The sequence below is a fragment of the Bos mutus genome, chromosome 3, assembly GCF_027580195.1.
Source record: "Bos mutus isolate GX-2022 chromosome 3, NWIPB_WYAK_1.1, whole genome shotgun sequence".
In the NCBI taxonomy this organism is placed as follows: domain Eukaryota; kingdom Metazoa; phylum Chordata; class Mammalia; order Artiodactyla; family Bovidae; genus Bos; species Bos mutus.
The window spans coordinates 113,291,503-113,312,289 of record NC_091619.1 but is presented as its reverse complement, the minus strand read 5'-3'; the positions used below and the strand labels follow the sequence as shown (position 1 = coordinate 113,312,289).

The 20,787-nt window shown below is 48.6% G+C and overlaps 1 protein-coding gene across 5 annotated transcripts in view; it reads right to left on the bottom strand.

Moving 5' to 3' along the window:
- Nucleotides 1-20,787, bottom strand: part of AGAP1 (ArfGAP with GTPase domain, ankyrin repeat and PH domain 1) — a 572,049-nt gene that overhangs the window by 71,182 nt on the left and 480,080 nt on the right. For all 5 annotated transcript variants that reach the window (XM_070368540.1, XM_070368539.1, XM_070368537.1 and 2 more), the window contains one exon: nt 1,039-1,193. In XM_070368540.1, the coding sequence (XP_070224641.1) occupies nt 1,039-1,193 (155 nt within the window). The remainder of the gene's footprint in view (nt 1-1,038; nt 1,194-20,787) is intronic.

Sequence of the window (20,787 nt, the reverse complement as noted above, 5' to 3'; positions counted from 1 at the left end):
ACTTCTTTTAAAAAGAGAGGCAAATTACATTATAATAATAATGACTGTGGTCTGGTTTACCCTGGTTAAAGAGGCTAATAAAAATAGATACTCCATCTTTCTGAAAGACAGACTCCCTTCTTAATGACAAAGCTGAACATAAATCATTGGCAGAAATTTCTTTAAATGGTTACAAATGAAATTGCAGGTTGAGAGGCCATGCTCTTTCTCCTGGTTTCTAGTTGTTCACAATCTAAAAAATAAAAATGCTCTCTAAGACGTTAGTGTCCCAGAGAAAGGGTTTAAAATATCCAAGCATAAAAATAATGATTTTTGAAGGAATACTCTGATTGGAAAAAGGAAACAAGAAAAATGACCTTTGTATAAGGACTATTATGGGGCAGTAATTCAGAAAATGCAGGTTAAAATCTATTTCTCCTGGCTAAACAAACGCAAAAGAATTAACTCTAATTGAATAAAGATACATACCAGGCTTTATCAACAGAATTTAGAAAATGGATATTTTATCTTCCCTGAACTCACTGCACACTCATATACATGCATGCACTTTTCATGGAAGACAGTACAACAGTTTCCTAACTTGACATGGATTTGAATTGGGGGGGGGGCGGCATTTGTGAGAATGGAACAGGGCTTCTTTTTAAACCAGCACTTCTTTTCCAGAGGGTGTTCTGCCTAAAAACGGATGTGGACTCATAAGCCACAAGGATCCAAAAGATTCCATCCTCTACAATTAAAGGTCAGTACTTTACATTTGGGATGACTTTGAGAGAGAAAAAGATTTAAAACAGGATACTCTGCCATGCTGAGCTAAGATACTAATATATGATACAGGACATGCATCAACACAATGTTTCATTATCTTCTTGATCACTTCCCTTTCTGCATGGAAAAAGTGAAGGTTTTGTACCCATCTCACGGCCTCACAGGATGCACCCCGTCCCCTGCCCCCGGCCGTTTCCCTTTCAGGATCAGTGGCTCCTGGTTTCTGGGGGTGGGCTGGGGTGGGGGCCTGGGGCAGGCTGCTCCGGGTCTTACCTTGTTCTTGCTGCTCTCGCACGACTGCAAGCTGGCGAGGATTTGGCTCTCAATGGCCTGGACCCACGCGTCTCGCTCCTCGTATGTGGTGGCTTCAAAGTGCCACGTCTGGCCAGTGAGGGACACAATGATAAACTCAAAGTTTTCTTCTTGCTCTGAAACACAGAAGAGTGGTGGGGATGAAGAGTTTAGCTTTCATGAGACCGAGGCCCCTCCGCCAAGTCCCCGGTCATGAAAGGGCCTTTGGGTTCAATCGCACCTGCATGGGGCCGCGGGCACGCACAGGACCGGCCGCCCCGCCGCGGAGATCTGAACCCGCATACCTCCAAACACTCCGGATTCGGTTCCTAAAGCCAGCGTGGCTTAGCTGGGTTTCAATCAATGCTCAGGGGAGGAGGAAAAAGGAAAACCAGCGTGTGATGTCAGCGCCTCTGTGCTGGGCACAGATGAAGCGACTCGGGGATATTGTATTGTAACTGGTGTTCTTGATATTGTAAGTCGGTGCTGGGCTCTGAAATTGACAGCGGGCTGAAAATCAAGTGAACCCTGCTCATCTCAGGGTGCAATTTAATTTCTTTATAAGCACCTGGCCCCGATCCACAGATAACACCAGAGCAAAGAGGGAGGCCTCGAGGGCGCCTGTCATTTCAGGGCAGAAGACCAGGTTTGCTGGGGAGACTCAGGCTGAAGAGCGAGCAAAATACCAGGTGATCTGAAGGGGGACCTTGTGGACCAGGAAGAGGAGCCCCGATGTTCAAATTCCTGCCCCGCCACCTGGCACGCCGGAGTCCGGACGAGTTCTTTACCCGTCCTAGGCTCATTTCCTCACCCTCACAATGGGGGCGACCCACCTTCTTCAGTGCGTTTTCCACCAGCTAAATGATGTGCACAACTCAGGCCCTCAACAGTCTGGGCCACGGGACACCCCCCATGGCGCCGGCGCATGTCTCTGCCCTCATCTACCCTCCTGCCTCCGACACAAAACAAAAGGCGGAGGAGGCGCCGTGTGCAGACGGCACAGCCAGCTGCAGCGAGCCGTGAAGACGTCTGCACGTGGACTTCCAGGCACCACGTCTCAGACAAGCGGTAGTGTCCCATCACGGGCTGCTGGACGGCGTGGTGTCACCATCTCCCGGGCGAGCGATTGTTATCAATAATGCAAATGACCCAGCGCCCACCTGGCGGACTGCTGCTCGAGTCTGTTGCCTCTGACACCCACACGTGGCCATTCTTTCTGCTCACATCTGACAAACGCCTGTCTGCTCTGTCTGCCACACGCCTGGCTCCTTCAGCCTGTGTCCCAGGCACCCCTCATGGCCTCTGACTTCTGACCTCCGAGGGTTCCATACTGTCTGGCTGGCTCCGCCCCTTTTCAAGGCCCCGCCTCACTGGCAGCCCATCAGCCTCTGACAGGAGGATGCTCCCTCAGCCTCCGAAGCACCTGCAACCATTTGCAGGCCCCTCTCTACCTCCCCTTTGGTCTCAGAAGAGAGGCAGCTCTTACTCCTGTGACTGAGAGACCCTCTCACCCAACCTCACTGATTCCGGGCAGGTGGGGACCAAATGCTCATGTCTGTGTTGGCCACACCATACCTGGGGCCAGGGGACCGCTTCCCTAGACAAACACAGAATGCCACGGAAACAGGGCCATGCCACCTTTTCACGGAGTTTTTGTGTATTCTGATGACAATAGTATCATGTTCTACTCAACATCAGCATCGCTGCTCTCTCAGGGTTTAGCCTGCTGGTGGGAGAGGCCTCAGTCCGTGGATCCTGCTCTGAACAACAGCTGGTGAAGGTGGGTCAGGGCCTCTCCCAGTCATGTTTCTTGGACAAGAGGACCCACGACTCCCATCAGCTTCTCACACGTCTGTGACCCTCCCTCCCGGCAACTGTTCAGAGCTCCTGTGACGGGGGTGCTTTGTGGTGGTGTGGAAGAGCGCTGGCAGAAAAGGAGCAGGTTGCAGGCCCACCCCCCAAAGGGGCCAAACTGGCCATCACGTGGAGCAGACCCAGGACAGCCCAGTGAAGGGGCTGGACAGGAGGGTCCATGAAGCGGGAGGGGAAGGGCCGCTGGGGTGCAACCAGACATCCGGAGCTGGGAAAGCTCTCTTCCAAGAGCCAGAGTGGAATCAAGATTTTTTCATATAAAAACGGAAAGACCCAGTGACCAAGCAGCACCCTTCCCTAATGGAACTGTAGAATTCTGAAGATTCTACAAAGAAGGTTTGAGCCAGATGGGTTGGTGAGCAAATGCATAGATACATATGTAGATACATCTAAACAAAAATTATACCAAATGCTAATTCTCTTATCATGTCTAATTTGGGGAAAGTACCCAATTCTAGAGAAATTAAAGTGGAGATGGGGACCCAGGAGTGAAAACGCCCTAGGATTTTGCACTGTTACCCAGGAGAGTTAAGGACTAACTTTAGACCTTGGTAGATTAGATACACATGAGAAAATCCCAGGGTTTGCCTCTACGAGAAAAGAAGTAGCATGTATGACTCTCTAACAAAGAAGACAAAAATTTAAAATACGATTAAAATCTTTTATCAAACCAGGAATAGAAGGGAATCCTCTTTCTGTGGACAAAGCACAGCTATGCAAACCCAAAGAACATTATTCTTAAGGATGAAATGTTAGAAGCGATCATCTCACATCAGTTAAAGGAAACCCCAAGGAATCTACAAATGACGAGACATAATACTCGCAGTTAGTAAATGGGCAAGATAGAAGACCAATATAATGAAATGTTCATTGCATTTCTGTGTACAAGGATCTAACAGAAATCGCATTTAGATGTACCTGTTTATAAATTCATTTCTTTTCATCTGTGAGGGGAGGGAAGGATACAAAGAAATGTGAATGAGCCAAACAATTCCCTAAAAGTCGCAATACAGAGGGTGACCTGGGACCTGTAGTCAGTGGTAACTGGTGGGAAAGAGAGGACCTCACACAGCATTTAAGGTGATGAATTAACTCAAGAGCGTGAGTGGCCAGAGAGGTTTCACCCGTCTCTAGAAGATGAAACCCTGGGTGGTCCACTAATGATCACGTAACACCAGAAAGGCTCAAAAGAGCAAACGGAAGCAGGGTGTCCCATGCCCCGAGCCTGGTGACAGCAGTTCATGAGAAAAGGCTGGGATTGCAAAGGTGAGCCGCAGGAACATGCCTGGATGACCCTGGAAAGCAAAGCCACGTTTCACGTCATAATTGAGAACCCAATGTGCAAACACCCCAAACTGGATTCATCTGACACAGTGTCCTTTTGAGAGGGGGTGTCCAGTGGGGTGACTGTCAAGCCAGAAAGGCACACGATTAATTATGTGAGCCATGAACACGGGAATCAGAACCCACAGTCCCAATAACAGTGACCGAGAGAGCCGCAGCCATAGGCGGTGGTGGCCGTGACCGTCCGTGAGCGCTGTGTTTCTAGGGTATGAAGCGTGTTCTCGGGCCCTGAGCTCTCAGCCACAGGCAGGTATGAGTCGGGACTTGTGGTCAAGGCATTTCACTCCATAGTAGCTCACTAGGCAGTTAAACACTGACCACACGTTCTTATGTGATTTTTTTCTCGTTTTAACCGAATGGCTTGGCCTCGTCCTGGAGAGGCAAGGGTACGCTCCTTTAAGTCTTGTCCATGGGGGATCAGGCCACAGCTCTGGAATAAAGACGCCTTGGGTGGTGCCTGTGTTGCTGGGATGGCCTCTCCCCAGTGGGCCATGCTCAGGGGCTCCCTGCTGAGCTGTGGATGTGGACATCTGGGCTACCTGGAGGACGGGGCCCAACTCAGCATGGAGAAGACAGGGAGGAGGACAGGATGGACCACCCCCATGCCATCTCAGTGCAGCGGCAGCCCAGCCTTCTTTAGGATTTCAGGCCCTGGTGAAGAAGGCCTGATTCTTTATACCTGAAGGCCCTGTCTTTATACAGAGCCGGTCAGTTAAGCGACCTCACTTCCTGAGGAAGGGGTTAAATCTGCGCACGGAGTTTAGTTGCAAGCACTCTACACCAGCAGCATCCATGGACCCCAAGCTTATGCTGATGGGTACTGCTGGTATGTGGCTGTTTTTCTTTTTGAGGGAGATTAATATGTTGAAAGTTGCTCAGTAGTGTCTAACTCTTTGCGATCTCATGGACTGCAGCCCGCCAGGCTCCTCTGTCCATGGAATTCTCCAGGCCGGAATACTGGAGTGGGTAGCCAATTCCTTCTCCAGGGGATCTTCCCAACCCAGGAATCAAACCAGGGTCTCCTGCATTGCAAGTGGATTCTTTACCAGCTGAGCTACCACAGAAGCCCAATATGTTAACTTTCCTGATGGCGCAGTGGTAAAGAATCCACTGGCCAATGCAGGAGATGTGGGTTCAATCCCTGGGTCGGGAAGATCCCCTGGAGAAAGAAATGGCAACAACCCACTCCAGTATTCTTGCTTGGGAAATCCCAGGGACAGAGGAGCCTAGCGGGCTAAAGCCCATGAGGTCGAAAATGTGTCAGACACAACTTAGCGACTAAACAACAATAATACGTTAACGCTTACAGATACAGTTAGAGTTTTCAGAACTGAATTATATCTGCATTATGACTTTCCTTTGCCTCCCAAGATTAAAAAAAAAGTAAGAAAAAAGGATTATAGAACAGTTACATTTTAAATCATGCTACATATGACTTCCATGAAGGAATACTTGTTTCTTTATAGTGAATCTACCGCATGGAATAATAAATATGAAAATAATACTATTGGGCTCCAAGTTTGTGTCAGGAACAACGCTAGGACTTTCTTGGCATCATCTCATTTACTCTGATTACTTCCTTCTCTCAAGGTGGCCAGCACTGCTTTGTTTCTTAAGAACAAACAAACATTAAAAAGAAATTTCTCCTAGGGTATCCAGTGGGAGGTGGAGGGGTCTCCCCACTTCCAAGTGAATTTTTCTGTTATTTTTCCCTCACGCCTGCTATCAGAACAAGGTAATGAGCTCTTTTAAAGGTAATTTCCCCAGAAACTCCTAATCACTAGTGTTATATTTCTCTTTTTGTGTTTTAAAATTATTATATTTAAAATTTTTTGGCTGCTCTGCTTGGCACGCAGGGTCCCAGTTCTCCCCTACCCACGCCACAATCGAACCTGTGTCCTCGTCTTGGAAGGCCGAAGTCTCAACCACTGGACCACCAGGAGTTCCCAGTGTTATATTTCTTTTTAACTCGTCACATCTGGAGAATGCTGGGGACACACGTCTGTGGACATGGCAGTCATCAGCTGGGGACGTGCCAGCTGCCATCTTCCTGCATATCCCGCTCTGGAGCTGGCGATCAGTCCACACGGGGAGGAGGGACACGCCCATTGACGCCAGGACAGTCAGAGCCGGGAATACTCATGGCCACTCTGGTCTGTGCTACTGGGGGACACATCAACCAACTGCTCTTATCCAAGTCGGGGCCAAAGGACTCCTTCCTTCTCATCTGGGACCTGACAAGACACGGCCCACGGTTATCCATGGGCGGGAAACCCTCTGCTATGGAGGCCGCTACCTGTGGACAGGTGAGAGCGCTGCCGACCAGCAGAGGGAAGCAGGGGTGGGATGGACCCAATGCCCGCCAGGTCCCCGGTCCCTGCAGCCAGCTCCAGCCCCCTGGCCTACAACTGGTTTGGACAAGCTAATCCATTCTCTTCCCTCCCTTTTCCCCCCCTGCCTAAATCCATTTAAATTTCCATCACTTCCAAACCCAGTCCTGATGAATCCAGTGGAGAAAAGATCTGTGCCTAATGGGAGCCTCTGAGCTGCTGCCTGGTCAGCATCTTCTTCGGTCCACACATGGTAAGCCTCTAGATTTAGTCCTGGCTTGTATTTCTATGCCATGGAGCTGACACTCAGTAAGTAAACAGTAGATCTGGGGACCTAAATACTAAATATCATCCCCTCGTCTGTGTGGACAGCACATTTACAAGCTCCTCCGCATGTTCAAACAGGACGTCTATCAGGTGACACAGCCCTATTCCAACCACCAGGGGACCAGAAGGACCCCCACACATCCCTGAAGCGGCTCTGGGATGCTATTTTAGTATTTGCAACCAGGTAAAAAAAAAATAAAAATAAAGATAATTGGCGGTGAGAGGCCAGTGAGTCAGAAAGACAGAGCATCCCTCTCCAACGTCACCCTCATTTAAAAGGTGAAGAATGAGAAGGCTGAAGTTCTCACTGGCTGCGTTTCAAGCGTTTCCATTACTACAAACCGCCTTTTTGTGACCATTACAGCAGCTTATATTTAATTCATTCTGTAAATATAGAATTCAGCCTGTAGAAATTCCTGACGACATCTAAGGAACAGGCTGTCTCTCAGCCTTAGATACACAGGTGATCATGAAATTTCAACCCCCTGGTCCCCTGGTCGTGAAAAAAAAAAAAAAAAAAAAATCAAAGCCCGCCACACCCAGAGCCCAAAAAGAAAGAACGGTGTTGTCTCACAGTGTGACATTCCAGGGCTTAGCGCTTTCATAAAGTTCTGTGATTAGGCTCATAGGGATTTAAACAGTTTTCCGTGTTTAACGGTTAGCTGTGGAAAGTCCACTATAATAGTATTTTAGCACCATGAACCTGTCGAAACCAACCTGCCCAATTATTCCAAATGACATTAATAACACCGGATATTACACTAATTGCGTCCAGTTTCTATGCAGACGAGGCCCCGTGGGGCTCATTTCGCCTCCTTAGGGGCAAGCAACTCAGCCATCAGACTGATTTCACAAGAAATCCCTCCTCATTACACAAGTCCGGGCTGTCAAACTTTTTTTTTTTTTAAAGGTTAATGGGCCAATCAGTCATCAATTATTTTTGCGGAATCTTAGCAGGCAAAGGGTTAAAGGGCTAAAGGCAGCTGCAACTGATTTCCACTTGGAGGTTGTTTTCAACAGGGCACACTTGATGAGCATGCCTTTTGGGGAGTGGGTGGAAGGCGAGACGGACGGAAGCGCACCTCCTATCTTGAGGGGTGGGAGCTCTGTCTTGAGCTGCCCACTAGGAGAACGAGGGCCCCGTGCTTCTGAAGAGGCCGAGAGGGTCCGGACCCTCCTGCTGGTCGGATGCACAGTGGCTTAGAAGGGCCTGCGAGATGCTGGTGTACTATGTATGGTGATGCGGAATAGATCAGTTTCTCTTCTGCATTTGCAAGGACTCAAGGTGTCTGCAGACATCACTCATTCCATGTTCTTCATTGGCCAGGTGAGGAATCTGGTCCGTGTTCCCCAGCTCCCCTACAAACCTGGAACCTGGACCCTGATGTCCATTTCTATGCATGAGGCTAAGCGTCCTGCCGGATACAGTTAACCACAAACACATGATAAAAACCTGCTATTTTAATGGTGCAGAGTTGACAGCGTCCAGGATGGAGGGACCACGTGTCCACCGGTAGAGGTGGCCAAAGAGTCGAGGCACCACCAACCTCAGAGGTTTTTCGACAGTCACCCTTTCAAAGTGCCCCTCGCGTAGCCAAGGCTCGTGGGGAAACTGCCGTCCTCTGTGCTTGTGACGTCTGTTGTCAGAATTGGGACTTTGGTGTTAGGGTTCAGCACGGTACCCTGATGACTGTGTTAATAGCAACGCAAACCCCTGGTAAAACACTTTTTTTCCTGAACAGATTTTGCAATGAGTTTCTGCCTGCTCCTCCTTCCTCCTTTCAACTTTCTGTTTTATGTTGGGGGTAGAGCCGATTAGCAACATTGTGAGAGCTTCAGGTGCACAGCAGAGGGATTCAGCCACACACATCTCCCTGTTTCTGCCGGAACCTCTGCATTGTCTTTTCTCTGCATCCTTCAGGTCCTGGGCTCCCACTTTTGGGGTTCTCTCTCCCAGAATGCCCTTCTCCCTTCCTGCCCTGCCATGTCCTAACTAGGAGCCTTGAGCTGCTCACTTCGCCCGGCTGGTCTCTTCTGTGGTCCAAGAAGGAATGGGATGGACTATGATGACAAAGGCGTGCTGTGCCTTGCTTTCTTTTGCCAGGAAAAGACCTTCATCATTAACCCCAAACAGCCTGACGGAGCCTCAGAATCCTTCCCAGTCCAGTTCTCCAGGCTGTTGTTGTTCAGTCACTGGGTCGTGTCCGACTCTTTGTGACCCCAAGGACTGCAGCGCACCAGGCTTCCCTGTGCTTCACTACCTGCCGGAGTTTGCTCACACTTGTGTCCATCGAGTCAGTGAGGCCATCCAACCATCTCATCCTCTGTCAACCCCTTCTCCTCCCGCCTTCAATCTTTCCCAGCATCAGGGTCTTTTTCAATGAGTCAGCTCTTTGCATCAGGTGGCCAAAGTACTAGAAGCTTCAGCTTCAGCATCAGTCCTTCCAATGAATACTCAGGGTTGATTTCCTTTAGGATAGACTGGTTAGATCTCCTTGCTGTCCAAGGAACTCTCAAGAGTCTTCTCCAGCACCACAATTCAAAAACATCGATTCTTCTGTTCTCAGCCTTCTTTATGGTCCAACTCTCACATCCGTATGTGACTACTGGAAAAGCTGTAGCTTTTATATGGACCTTTGTCAGAAAAATTTTCCAGGTAGCCATTATTATTCATCTAAGTTGGAAACCAAGATGGAACGCATTTGCTAGTCTGCCCCCTTCCTAGGTCCCCCACAATCTGTACCCTTGGAGACTACGCCAGGCTTGGTCAAACATAGCCTCGGGATTTTATGCTAATTTGAGGAGTCCTACAATTTGTAAAATAGTTCAATACTTCTGCTTTCAAAGCATATATTAAATAAGCATGTGGTTTAGATATTTTACCCAATTATGATGAAAACGACCCACGTTTAAGATTTTAGCCCAAACCCACCATAACATTGAAAGTCAGTTTCTATTTATTTTCAGTTTTTTCTAAGAAAAGATAAATGTGAAAAATATGGTGTCTGGGACTGTGCAGACCCAAGACCTATAGCAAAAAAAAATTAGTTAAAAAAATGCCCTCTTCCACTTGAGGAGCTGTTCACTTTAAACAAAAAGAAAAAAAAAAAATCATTAGTCTTTATAGACACGCTGGTCATGGTTCTCAGGTAAATATTTTTGCAAGCTCTCAGCTTGGTAAATGTATTTGTTTAGCCCAGAGTCCGACTGAAGTGTTATACTGTGGCTTAATTTAGGACAAGGGCAGAATTCATGTCGTGAAAAAGCAAGACCCCAGAGGGAGGTCACAGAGTTAGGACTGTTTACTGCTCCGCGTTATCACAGGAAGATCCTCATGAAACACAGAGAAGGTTTTGATTTTCCCAACACATTAGACAGAGGTGCGAGGGCAGCCGGAGAGCCAGGCCACGAGACAGCTGTTGCTCCCGGAACAGTCAGGGGCCATGCACGACTTCTAAATTATGGCGAGTGATTGGATTCCCAAATGAAACCATCTCAGGAGGCAGAAGGTGGCTGTGTCAACATGCTGGCACCAGCTCGGGCCCAGGCACCCCGAGAATACTCAAGGCCCCAGCTTTCAGTTTAGAAAGAGGGAACCCAGAGACCCCTGTTGGCATTTACCTGGTTACTAAGCAATGCTCCATACTCTTACCATTTGCTACTCATTCTAACTTACATTCATCACTTTTCAGAGGTCCCCTGCTCTCCGAATCTACTGGGACATGGGGCCCAGGACCCTTCCTCTGCCCAGAGCCCAGAGTGAGAACAAGGACACTCTGACGGGCAGGCTCTAGAACCTTCCACGCTGTCCCCACCTCCGGCTCTTCTCTCCTGGCTGCAGCTCAGCACAGGGATGATTATCTATCTCGTCTTTTCTTTGAAATGCTGAGGGCTGGAAAAAGCTGGCAATCTTGCTTCTCTCCAGAGAAAGTCAAATCCTGAAGCAAGCTCCAGCGAAAGGGTTTCCTAAATCTGGATTTATCTGCACGAAATCTTGGCCATTCATGGTTGAAGAGGGCTGGCTTTGGCCGATCCTGCCCTGTACGGACACATTCCACAGGCCTAAAACGTCTGTGCTTCATGCAATGTGTTCCCAGAGATGGTTTTCTATGACGTCAGCCTTTATGACAGTTTCGCAGCAACCAGAGTGTACCCAGTTCCACAGTCAGGGCTTCGTCTGCCTCTCTCAATTTCTCCTTCACCTGTCCTTTGGTGCAGGTTTTATGGTCTCCATTTCGGAGAAAGAAAACTAAGCGGGGAGGAGAGGCCCAGCAACACCAGGAATTCACAAAGCGGGAACACGGCAGAGCTGGGGTCGGACACAGGCATGCTGGACTCAAGAGCCCAGTTTCTACATCTGATGGGTCTTTGGAGGACGAGGTACCGTGGAACCGGGAGAGTGAGTGAAAGGCGTCTGGGAAAAGGAAGTTTGACTTTTAAAATCCCCTCTTACACTTTCAGGGGCAACGCTTCCTGCCGAATCTCAGCTCCCTGCTACGTAGATGGTGCTCAATCTTCTGCCTTTTCTTTGAGTGCGTCCGTGGCATCTCTGACACTAGGAGCAGTGGGAGCGGTGCATGCAGGCGCTGTGTTACCTGTCTCTGGACACAGGACCTCGCTGACTGTCCCCACTTTACAGATGGGGAAACCGAGGTGCAGAGAGGGCGTGGGGATGGCCCCAGCTTTGAGCTAAGACGTGGGGACGTGAGAACTAGACCAGGACTAGTTGCTTAAGATAGTTCTGTGGCTTCTGATCAGGAACCAGGCTTTGACAACAAGTATGTAAATGACTTATGGAGAAGAAGAGCCTGGCTGTAGTGTGGAAGGCAGCCTCAGATGGTGGCCCCATACAGGTCAGCACACACACGGGGCTTGGGGAAGGCCGCTGGGGACAGGGGTTGCTGGTCACAGGACAGGATGCCAGGAAATCTGAGTCCTCAGCCCTGGGGCACATCACGGCTCCAGACTCCAGAATCCAATGTGGCCTCAGTCTCCTCTAAACCTCCAGGCCAGCAGAGCCTGGTTGGAAATTCTCCTTTCTCACCCTGCCTCAGGGTCTCTGTGACCCTCCCTGGGCTGACTGTCAGCCTGACCCTCCATCTGCCTGGGGTCCAGCTCTGGGCACCTGCACCATCCGTGGGTCCTTGACAGGCGGGAGCACGTGAACATCACCTGTAACTGAACTGGACGTGGATGAGGGGGGCATCTCAGATCTGTGCCTGAGGACTCCAGAGGGTGGAGAGGACATTGCAGAGTTAGGCCGGCCACGGGCTGGCCTGCTCGTGTCTGCTCCTAGAAGAGGGACACTCTTGGCTGTCCACTGGAGGAAGGGGGTGTGGGCGTGACTGGGGCCCGAGTGACCACCAGAATGAGACTCATGTTTCTCCACAACGGGGCCTGTGTGGAGCCATGGTGCTCGGCACCTCCGAGTTCCCCCATCTGGCCTTTGCGCTATGGCCAAGGACCGCAGGTAGGCATCACATGCCTGCCTCTGGGGCAAGTTCCATCCACAGACACGGAGTCTACACCAGGGCTGAGCCGGCACTTCGGGCTGTACTGAACCCCACTGGTAGTCGACTGACATGGCCTGTCCCATACATACGGCGTGGGTGGGCCTGGCACCCCTGGAGATGCTCTGTGTTCCACGATACATCTCTTTACCCATTTACACTTCACCCTGTGCCTTCTTCTGTAGCAGCAGGGAGAGCTGAAAACTCCCAGAAGAGTCCATGGTTGGCCCACCGCACAGTGGGTGATGGTCTGACCCACCCCAGCGGTGCAGGGAATGTGAGGACTGAAGACACGCACACGGATTCCGCGTCCTCCTGCTGGGGTGATGCTGCTCACAGACCACGCAGCCGGCTGCCTGGCCGTGCGTCCTGCCGCACAACGTCCGCTTCTGCTCAGGTCTCTCTGTTTCCAGAAACATGTTTCCCTTGGAGTTGAACATTCCCAAGTCCAGCCTCACCCACCAGACTTCAGATACATTTTCTCCTTGGCCTAACAGGCAGTTACGAAGTGAAGAATCGCATCACAAACCTTCCATCCCACCTCGCACACAGGCTTCCAAGATGGAAAAATTAAAGTTGTATTCTTGTTGAAGGAATTTAAATTTCACCAACGTTGGGAAAAAACTGAGTTTTTATAAAGTAAACGGAGGTTTAAAAATTAGGGCAATATAATACATACAAACGAGGTTTCCAGCTTGGTTTCAGAGATAATTAGCCCCAGTGGACAGAAAAAAAAGTGGAAGAGAACATATTTTTGTTTGTTTTCTAATCCTGTCCATGTGTGTCCCTAATTAGTTCTGTTTAATTTATTTTCATCCACTCCTGACATTCATCCTTGACTCTTTCCACGAGAACCCAGGAGAAGGGTCACGGAGCCGGGAGATCCGGGCACATGACCTGTCTCTGGAAGATGCCAGCTCCCGGCCCTGCAGAAAACCGTCTGACTTGCTTAAACTCCCACCTGTAACGAAGTACCTACCTGGCAGTGAAGGTTCAACGAGGAGACGTGGCCCTGGGGCCAGAAGAATGAATGTGAGTGAGAAAGGGCTTTGGCGCGAGACCTTCAGGTTCACTTCTTGGTCTTGCCCGTCTGTCACCAGCCTGTCCTGGGGTGAGCCCCACCGTGTCTGCGCTGCTCTCTCTGGGGCTGGATGGAGGGGTGTGGACAAGCTCCTTGGACAGGGCCTGCCCACCACCCCAAAACTCAAGTTCTAACTCCCTCTACAGGAAACTCTGGTGTCAACAGTATTTTGTGGATACCTCTGAACAAATTGGAGAAGGCAATGGCACCCCACTCCAGTACTCTTGCCTGGAAAATCCCATGGACGGAGGAGCCTGGCAGGCTGCAGTCCATGGGGTCATGAAGAGTTGGACGTGACTGAGCGACTTCACTTTCACTTTTCACTTTCATGCACTGGAAAAGGAAATGGCAACCCATTCCAGTGTTCTTGCCTGGAGAATCCCAGGGACAGGGGAGACTGGTGGGCTGCTGTCTATGGGGTCGTACAGAGTTGGACATGACTGAAGCGATTTAGCAGCAGCAGCTGAACAAATTACTCAAGCGAACCAGTTTAAAAAATATTCCATTCGGGGTATCTTTAGGGGAACACTCAAGGACTCAGGTTACAACAAAAGTTAGAATGTTTGAAACACGACTTTTCACGAAGGGTCAATTTATAGACAGAAAATAGGCGGTGATACCATATAGCAAAAGATGAGAAATCAGAAAAGTGTTCTGATGTTTTCATATAGTTGCATGAATTCAGTACTGTCATCTTAAAAGCTGTATGACATGAGACTTGGTACATACAGATAACAGTCTTGAAAGAAACCCAAAGTAAATGAAGAACGGCCATGTCACTTCACTGAAGATTCATAAATGTAACCACGGGCTGAACAGAAATGAAGGAAAGTGTGACGGAGAACTGGACACTGTCTACTCCAGCATCTTCAGGACTAGCTGGAGTACTGGCAGTTGACGGGACCCTGAGTGCATTGCACTGTTGCCATATTTACAGATTTCAGAGAGCATCATGGTCCCGCCCCACCCAGGAGTGCTGGGCAGGACGGACTTTGCAGGTTACCTGGCTGGTCAAGGCTGAGAAGTTCCCACTTCTGCAAACTGTCACACCTGTCGTGAGACACTTCCTTGTCAGTGTCTCCAGGAAGACCCCATCTGCAAGTCTCGGGGGTGGGAGGGCTGTCTGCCTACCTCCTCCTTCCCCCCAGTTTTGTATACAACCACAGATAAAACCAGACCTCACAAATATTGCTGAAAGGCTGGAAGTCAATAAACGAATTTGTTGTGACAAATGCACACACACAAGAAAAACATGGCTGATAGGGACAGAGGGAAGAGAGATGATTATGAACCCTAAACGGAAAAACTAACATTAAAGCATGGAGAATGAGGACACTTAATACCCTTTAAAGGACAGCAGAAAATGATACTGCAGGCGACTGTTTCTAAGCTTCTATTATTTTTCTCTCTCATTTTTGTCTCTCTTGAGCGAATGCTTTGAAAGAAAATACCAAGGTGGTGGGTGGGGTCAAGCTCCATTGGTACCTTAACAGTTGAGAGATTCCCCTTGAGGAATGAAAAATAAAGATTATGATTAAAACAATAGTTCTTTAACAAGCCATCATGAAAATGTAATTTTGTTTTTCAGATGCCTTTTTTTTTTTTTTTCTTTTCTGGTGGACAGCTGGGCTTTTGGTGGTGAGACAGGAGTAATTGTGGAAGAAAGGAAAAAAGGATGGTGATATAAATCAGCAAAGGTTAATGATCGGGATGTGAAGAGGGGGACTTGTTTACAGAAACAGCGTGCAATTTAAAATTTACAAGAGATTTAATGCCACTGCTTGGCAATCGCTAAAATCAACAGCCCAGAAAACAGTGACATTAAGAAAAATATTACAGTTATAATCATCCCCAAATAAGTCAATTAGTGTTAGGGCACGAGCTTGCGATTACTTGACCCCTTTGGCTTGCACTTAAGTGAAAAAAAAAAAGTCCCCCTATTATCCCGAGATTGCTGGATTGTGACCCGTTTTGCATCGCACGTACGCCAGCCTCCCTTACAAGGGCTGGGGCTGGTGCGGGTGGTTTTCTTTTCCCTGGCATCAAAATAATTCTGACCCCTGACATTTGTAATCATAAAAAAAAGGGCAATTTATAATTGTGTTGTTTCAAATGAAGGCGGGGAGGGAGGGAAATTCAATCTGCTATTATACAAAGGCAATGACGGCTGTCTTCGGTGAAAAAAGCAACGCAAGTCAATTTGTGAACTTTGGCACCAGACGACCTTTAGAAACACAACAATATACTGAATTTACAAGCGATAGCAGCCCATGCAAATGACCCGGGCCTGGCTGCTTCTGGATTAGAGCTGCAGAGAGCATTACGGAGAATGTTTCCACAAAACAAATTAAGACTGTTACTTAAATGTCACGGCACACTATCGTATTCGGCTACAGATCATTACACCTGATACTAACACTTTTAAAAACTGTAATAACTTGGGAAATATTACACTGAGTGCCCACACGTAGAAAGGAAAAGAAAAAAAAAGAGGAGAAAATAGGTTTCTGAAGTAATTTAAACATCACTAGTCTAGGACGGCAAGGGAAAGGTCAAAATTTAAGTAAGCTGAAAGGAACATGAATGGTAAAAAAAAATCAAACACACAAACAAAAAGATGAAAAGACCACAGGAATGACTCTGCAAACACAATTGGGGTGCATGCGGCTTTGGGCGAATCGCATTTCCATTTCTGCATCGGGAGGGAAGGAAGGCGGGAAGGCGGGAAGGACAGGGCGAGGGGCTGCGGAGGGTGTGGGGGCGGGGGCGGCGTTACCTTCGGTGTTGGTGCTGCTGCTGTAAATATTTCGCAGGCTACCAACACGGTTTAGTTTCCATGCTTTGCGTTTGGCTGCATCCCGAGAGCAGAGAGGGGAGGGGGGAGAAAGAGAGAAAACAAAAAGGAAAAGAAACAAATGAAAAGGGGAGAAAAGAAATGCCCACGGAGCGCGTGACATCACCTCCGACGTGCAGTCCCCGGGAGGCAGGTGGGCGCCGGGAGGGGAGGCTCGGCCTCCCAGGCCCGAAGCGCAGAGGGTCTCGGGCAGGGCGGAGAGAGGCCAGCCAGCATCCTTAGGTTTGCACAGAATCCAGCAAAAGCCCAGACAAGGAAGTTCATGCACCCGCCTCGTCCTGCCAGTTCTACAGCGCCTACTGACAACTGAGCAAAGCCGGCCTTGTCCCTGGGGGCCGGTGCGTGTGCGTGCTAAGTGGCTTCAGCCATGTCCGACTCTGTGATCCCATGGACTGTGGCCTGCCAGGCTCCTCTGTCCATGGGATGCTCCAGGCAAGAAGACTGGAGTGGGTTGCCATTCCCTTCTCCAGGGGATCTTCCCGACCCAGGGACCGAACCCAAGTCTCTGCGTCTCCTAGGCTGGCAGATGGGTTCTTTGTCGCTAGAGTGTCTTGCAGGAGCTACCGAGGCCAGTAGACATAAGCCCTTGGATCTGGCAAAACACTAGGTGAACGTCAAATCAAATAGCTCCTGCGTATGCTGCAGACGGCAGGTCTGTAACTCCCAGAGCCGTTAAAAAAAAGAAAAAGGAAGCGTTTTCCCCCCAGCCGTATTGTGATCTGGACCAGCTAAACTCGACTCAACGTGCTGTGCGGCTGATGGTGGTTCCATTTCCCTTCCTACAGGAGGCGGCTCGGGGGCTCTGAACCGAGGGACCCAAAGAGCACACGCCCCCTTAAGCTCTCTGTTCACTGAAGAAAGCATCCAAGAGAAAAAGACAAACACCAAGAGACCCACAGGGCAGCCCTGGGTTCGGAAGTGAAGCGCAGGACGAGTTCCCCATGGGCAAGGCAGCGCACAGCTCACACTGCGTGTGGTGACGACCTGGGGTGCTAAGCCCCTCTCCCCCTCCCCGAACACTCTTCTCCACACACAGGTCTTCACCTCATCGGCCCCACACCCTCTCACCCCCCAGCTCAGGAACCCGACACACGGGGCAAACAGGTTGCCTCCCATCAGCCCTTCAGAGGAGACATACCGTGAAGAGCAAACAGACAGGGTGGTTCTCGAGAAACAAGTCTTCAGGCTAATGCGGCTGAAGATCAGAGACCCGGTGTGGACAGACAGGACGGCCACAGGCACCCAAGCTCCTGAGGACGGGGCACGATCGGACCACCCGTCTCTTTTGACTTCCACAGCCAGGAAGAGAAACTTATCGAGCCTCGCACGAGGCTTTCATTGGACAGTGAAGTGAGCAAGAGCCGTTCTGTCACATGTGACTCTGCGACCCCATGGACTATACAGTCCAGGGAATCCTCCAGGCCACAATACTAGAGAGGGTAGCCTTTCCCTTCTCCAGGGGACCTTCCCAACCCAGGGATCGAACCCAGGTCTCCGACATTGCAAGCGGGTTCTTTACCAGCTGAGCTCTCAGGGAGCGCTTGTTTAATGCAGGTATGAAGTGCCGACCTGGGGAGGCAGGTGTGTGTGTTTCCACAAGTGTGTCTGAGGCTCACTGCAGACTGACACACTGGTCACAGACGGACCACAAAGCAAGGCATGCATCGGTCAGGGGCCAGCTTGCTCACCCCAACACATTCCAGGCTTAGGACGGGCTGGCTGGTCTGGCCTGCGGTAGCTTAGGGCCAAAAGACTCAAGCTTAGACAGTACAGTGCAGGCTGTGGGGGCGTCAAGTTCTGGGGGCCACAGAACAAACAGGGAGAGGACCAGGTCTTCACAAGGACTTCCACTGCTGAAGGGAATGCCAAGCACTTTGGTGCACTCTGGACTTCCTTGGCGTGACAACATAAGATATATTTGAGAAACAGTACTCTATAATCAGGATGCACATTTTATGTTAATGAGAATAAAAACTAGATGTGAGTTAGCTGTCACCTGATTCTAAAGAAGAAAAAGTGAAGCTGTGACTAAATGACTAAGAAGGACTCTGTGGCTTGAAAACTCATATTAATAAGAAATGTCTTGGGAGTCTGAGGTTTAGTAGATGCAAACTGTTATATATAGAAGACTTAAACAATAAGGTCCTTCTGTATAGCACAGGGAACTCTACCCAAGATCCTGTAGTAAACCACAATGGAAAAGAATATGAAAAATAATATACATATATGTTGCTGAATCACTTTGCTGTACACCTGTTAACACAAGATTGTTGTTCAGTCGCTCAGTCGTGTCTGACTCTTTGCGACCCATGGACTTCAGCACATCAGGCTTGCCTGTCCTTCACCACCTCCCGGAGCTTGCCCAAACTCATGTCCATTGAGTCGGTGATGCTATCCAACCATCTCATCCTCTATTGTCCCCTTCTCCTCCTGCTTCAGTCTTTCCCAGCATCAGGGTCTTTTCTAACAAGTTGGCTCTTCACATCAGGTAGTCCAAGTACTGGAGCTTCAAGTACTTCAGTACTTGAATATTCAAGATTGATTTCCTTTGTGATTGACTGGTTTGATTTCCTTGCAGTCCAAGGGATTCTCAAGAGTCCTTACACAATATTTTAAGTCAACTACATTTCAACAAAATAAATTTTAAAAAGACAAAAAAAGAAATGTCATCTCTAACCTAGTAAGGTTGAACAAGTCCCTTCTACAGTATATAGGTCCAAATTTAATTTTCCATCAGTGCAGAAGCTTCCCTAATCTCTACACTTTCAAGGTGTCTTAACTATAAGGTATTGTCCCAGTTAACACCATACCTGGCAACAGGGGCTTCAAGTGCAACCACTATTACAAAGATCATTTGAGACAAAGGAAACCGGTCATAGTGTTTGAGAGTCTCCTTGGGAAATGTTCAGTGGATAAATACCAGGTTCCTCAGGTAGAAGTGGCTTCCCAAGTGGCACAGTGGTAAAAAAAAAATCACCTGCCAATGCAGAAAATGCAAGAGACGCAGGTTCATCCCTGGGTCGGAAGATCCCCTGGAGCAGGAAATGGCAACCCACTCCAGTTTTCTTGCGTGGGAAATCCCATGGGCAGAGGAGCCTGGCGGGCTACAGTCCAGGGGGTCGTAAAGAGTCAGACGTGACTGAGCACGCATTCATTCACACGCATTCAGCTACAAGTCATATGTTCACAGAATTAAGCATGTACTCAATAATCTCAAAAGCCCAAGCTCTGGCATCTTGGCTCATGTTTCAAAAGTTCCAGAAAGTCACAGCCACAGAAACTGCACTTCTCAGTGGAAAAACTTACCTCGTTCTAAAGCATTTACATATAAATAGGCAGAGTCGGGGCTGGGCGCCCCTCTGCAAGGAAGCAGAGCTGGTGCAGAAACCTCTTTCCTGCTTGTTTCCCACCTGGCATTTTTCAAACCCCAGCCTCCCATTACTGTGTGGATGGATAAGCAGGAAGGGAACTCGAAGCCTGGTTTTCTATTAACCTATTGATGAAATAATCAATTTTAATGTGTAAAATGTCATGCCTTTTTCTTCCTCCTAAACAAATGGACATTTTCTGGCTGATACAGAGGTCCTGAGACGTGCATTTGTCTCCTGGGGCATTGATTGCTCTAAGTCCACTTGTTTAGAAGCTTCTCAATGAGAAAATACAATCATATTATCATCAATAAAATCTCAGGTTATGTGCAGTGCTGCTGCGTGGATTCACCTCTAAGGAAAGGAGGACGCTGCACCCAACAGACCCAGGAGTGAGGCAACCTGATGCTGCTGGCTGGATGCTGCCTCCATGGACCAGCGCACACCAAGGCCATCACGCCGGCAGCAGCTTTTGACCGCAGGCCTTTGGATTAGTCCGTGACTCTTGAGGACTCCATGTGGAGCTGGCTCAAACGACTAAATTTCCTGGGTAATCTTTATTTTAATTAAATATTTAGTTTTTAGTAGAGTTCTTTGTATATTCTTGCCTCCTCTGTCATAGATTAGGTGACCATAGGTGTGTTGGTTTATCTCTGGGCGTTCTCTCCTGTTCCATTGATCTGTATTTCTGTTTGTGCCAGTACCATACTATCTTGATTACTCAGTGCTCTGTGGTGACCTAAATGGGAAGGAAATCCAAAGAGAGGGGATATATGTATACATATCGCTGGTTCACTTTGCTGTATAGCAGAAACTAACACAACACTGTAAAACAACTATACTTAATAAATATTTTAAAAAAAAAATTCAGCTTAAAAATTTTTTTTTAGCGTTTAAAAATGTTTCAGGAATATAGTTTCATCTTTTTAAACAAAGGTTAACTTACTTTGATTTTTTTCACTCATTTCACATAAAACAATTATTTTAATATGAGAATTTCCTGTTATGGGACAAAAAGGCAGCAGGGTGTGAGCATTCCATCGGT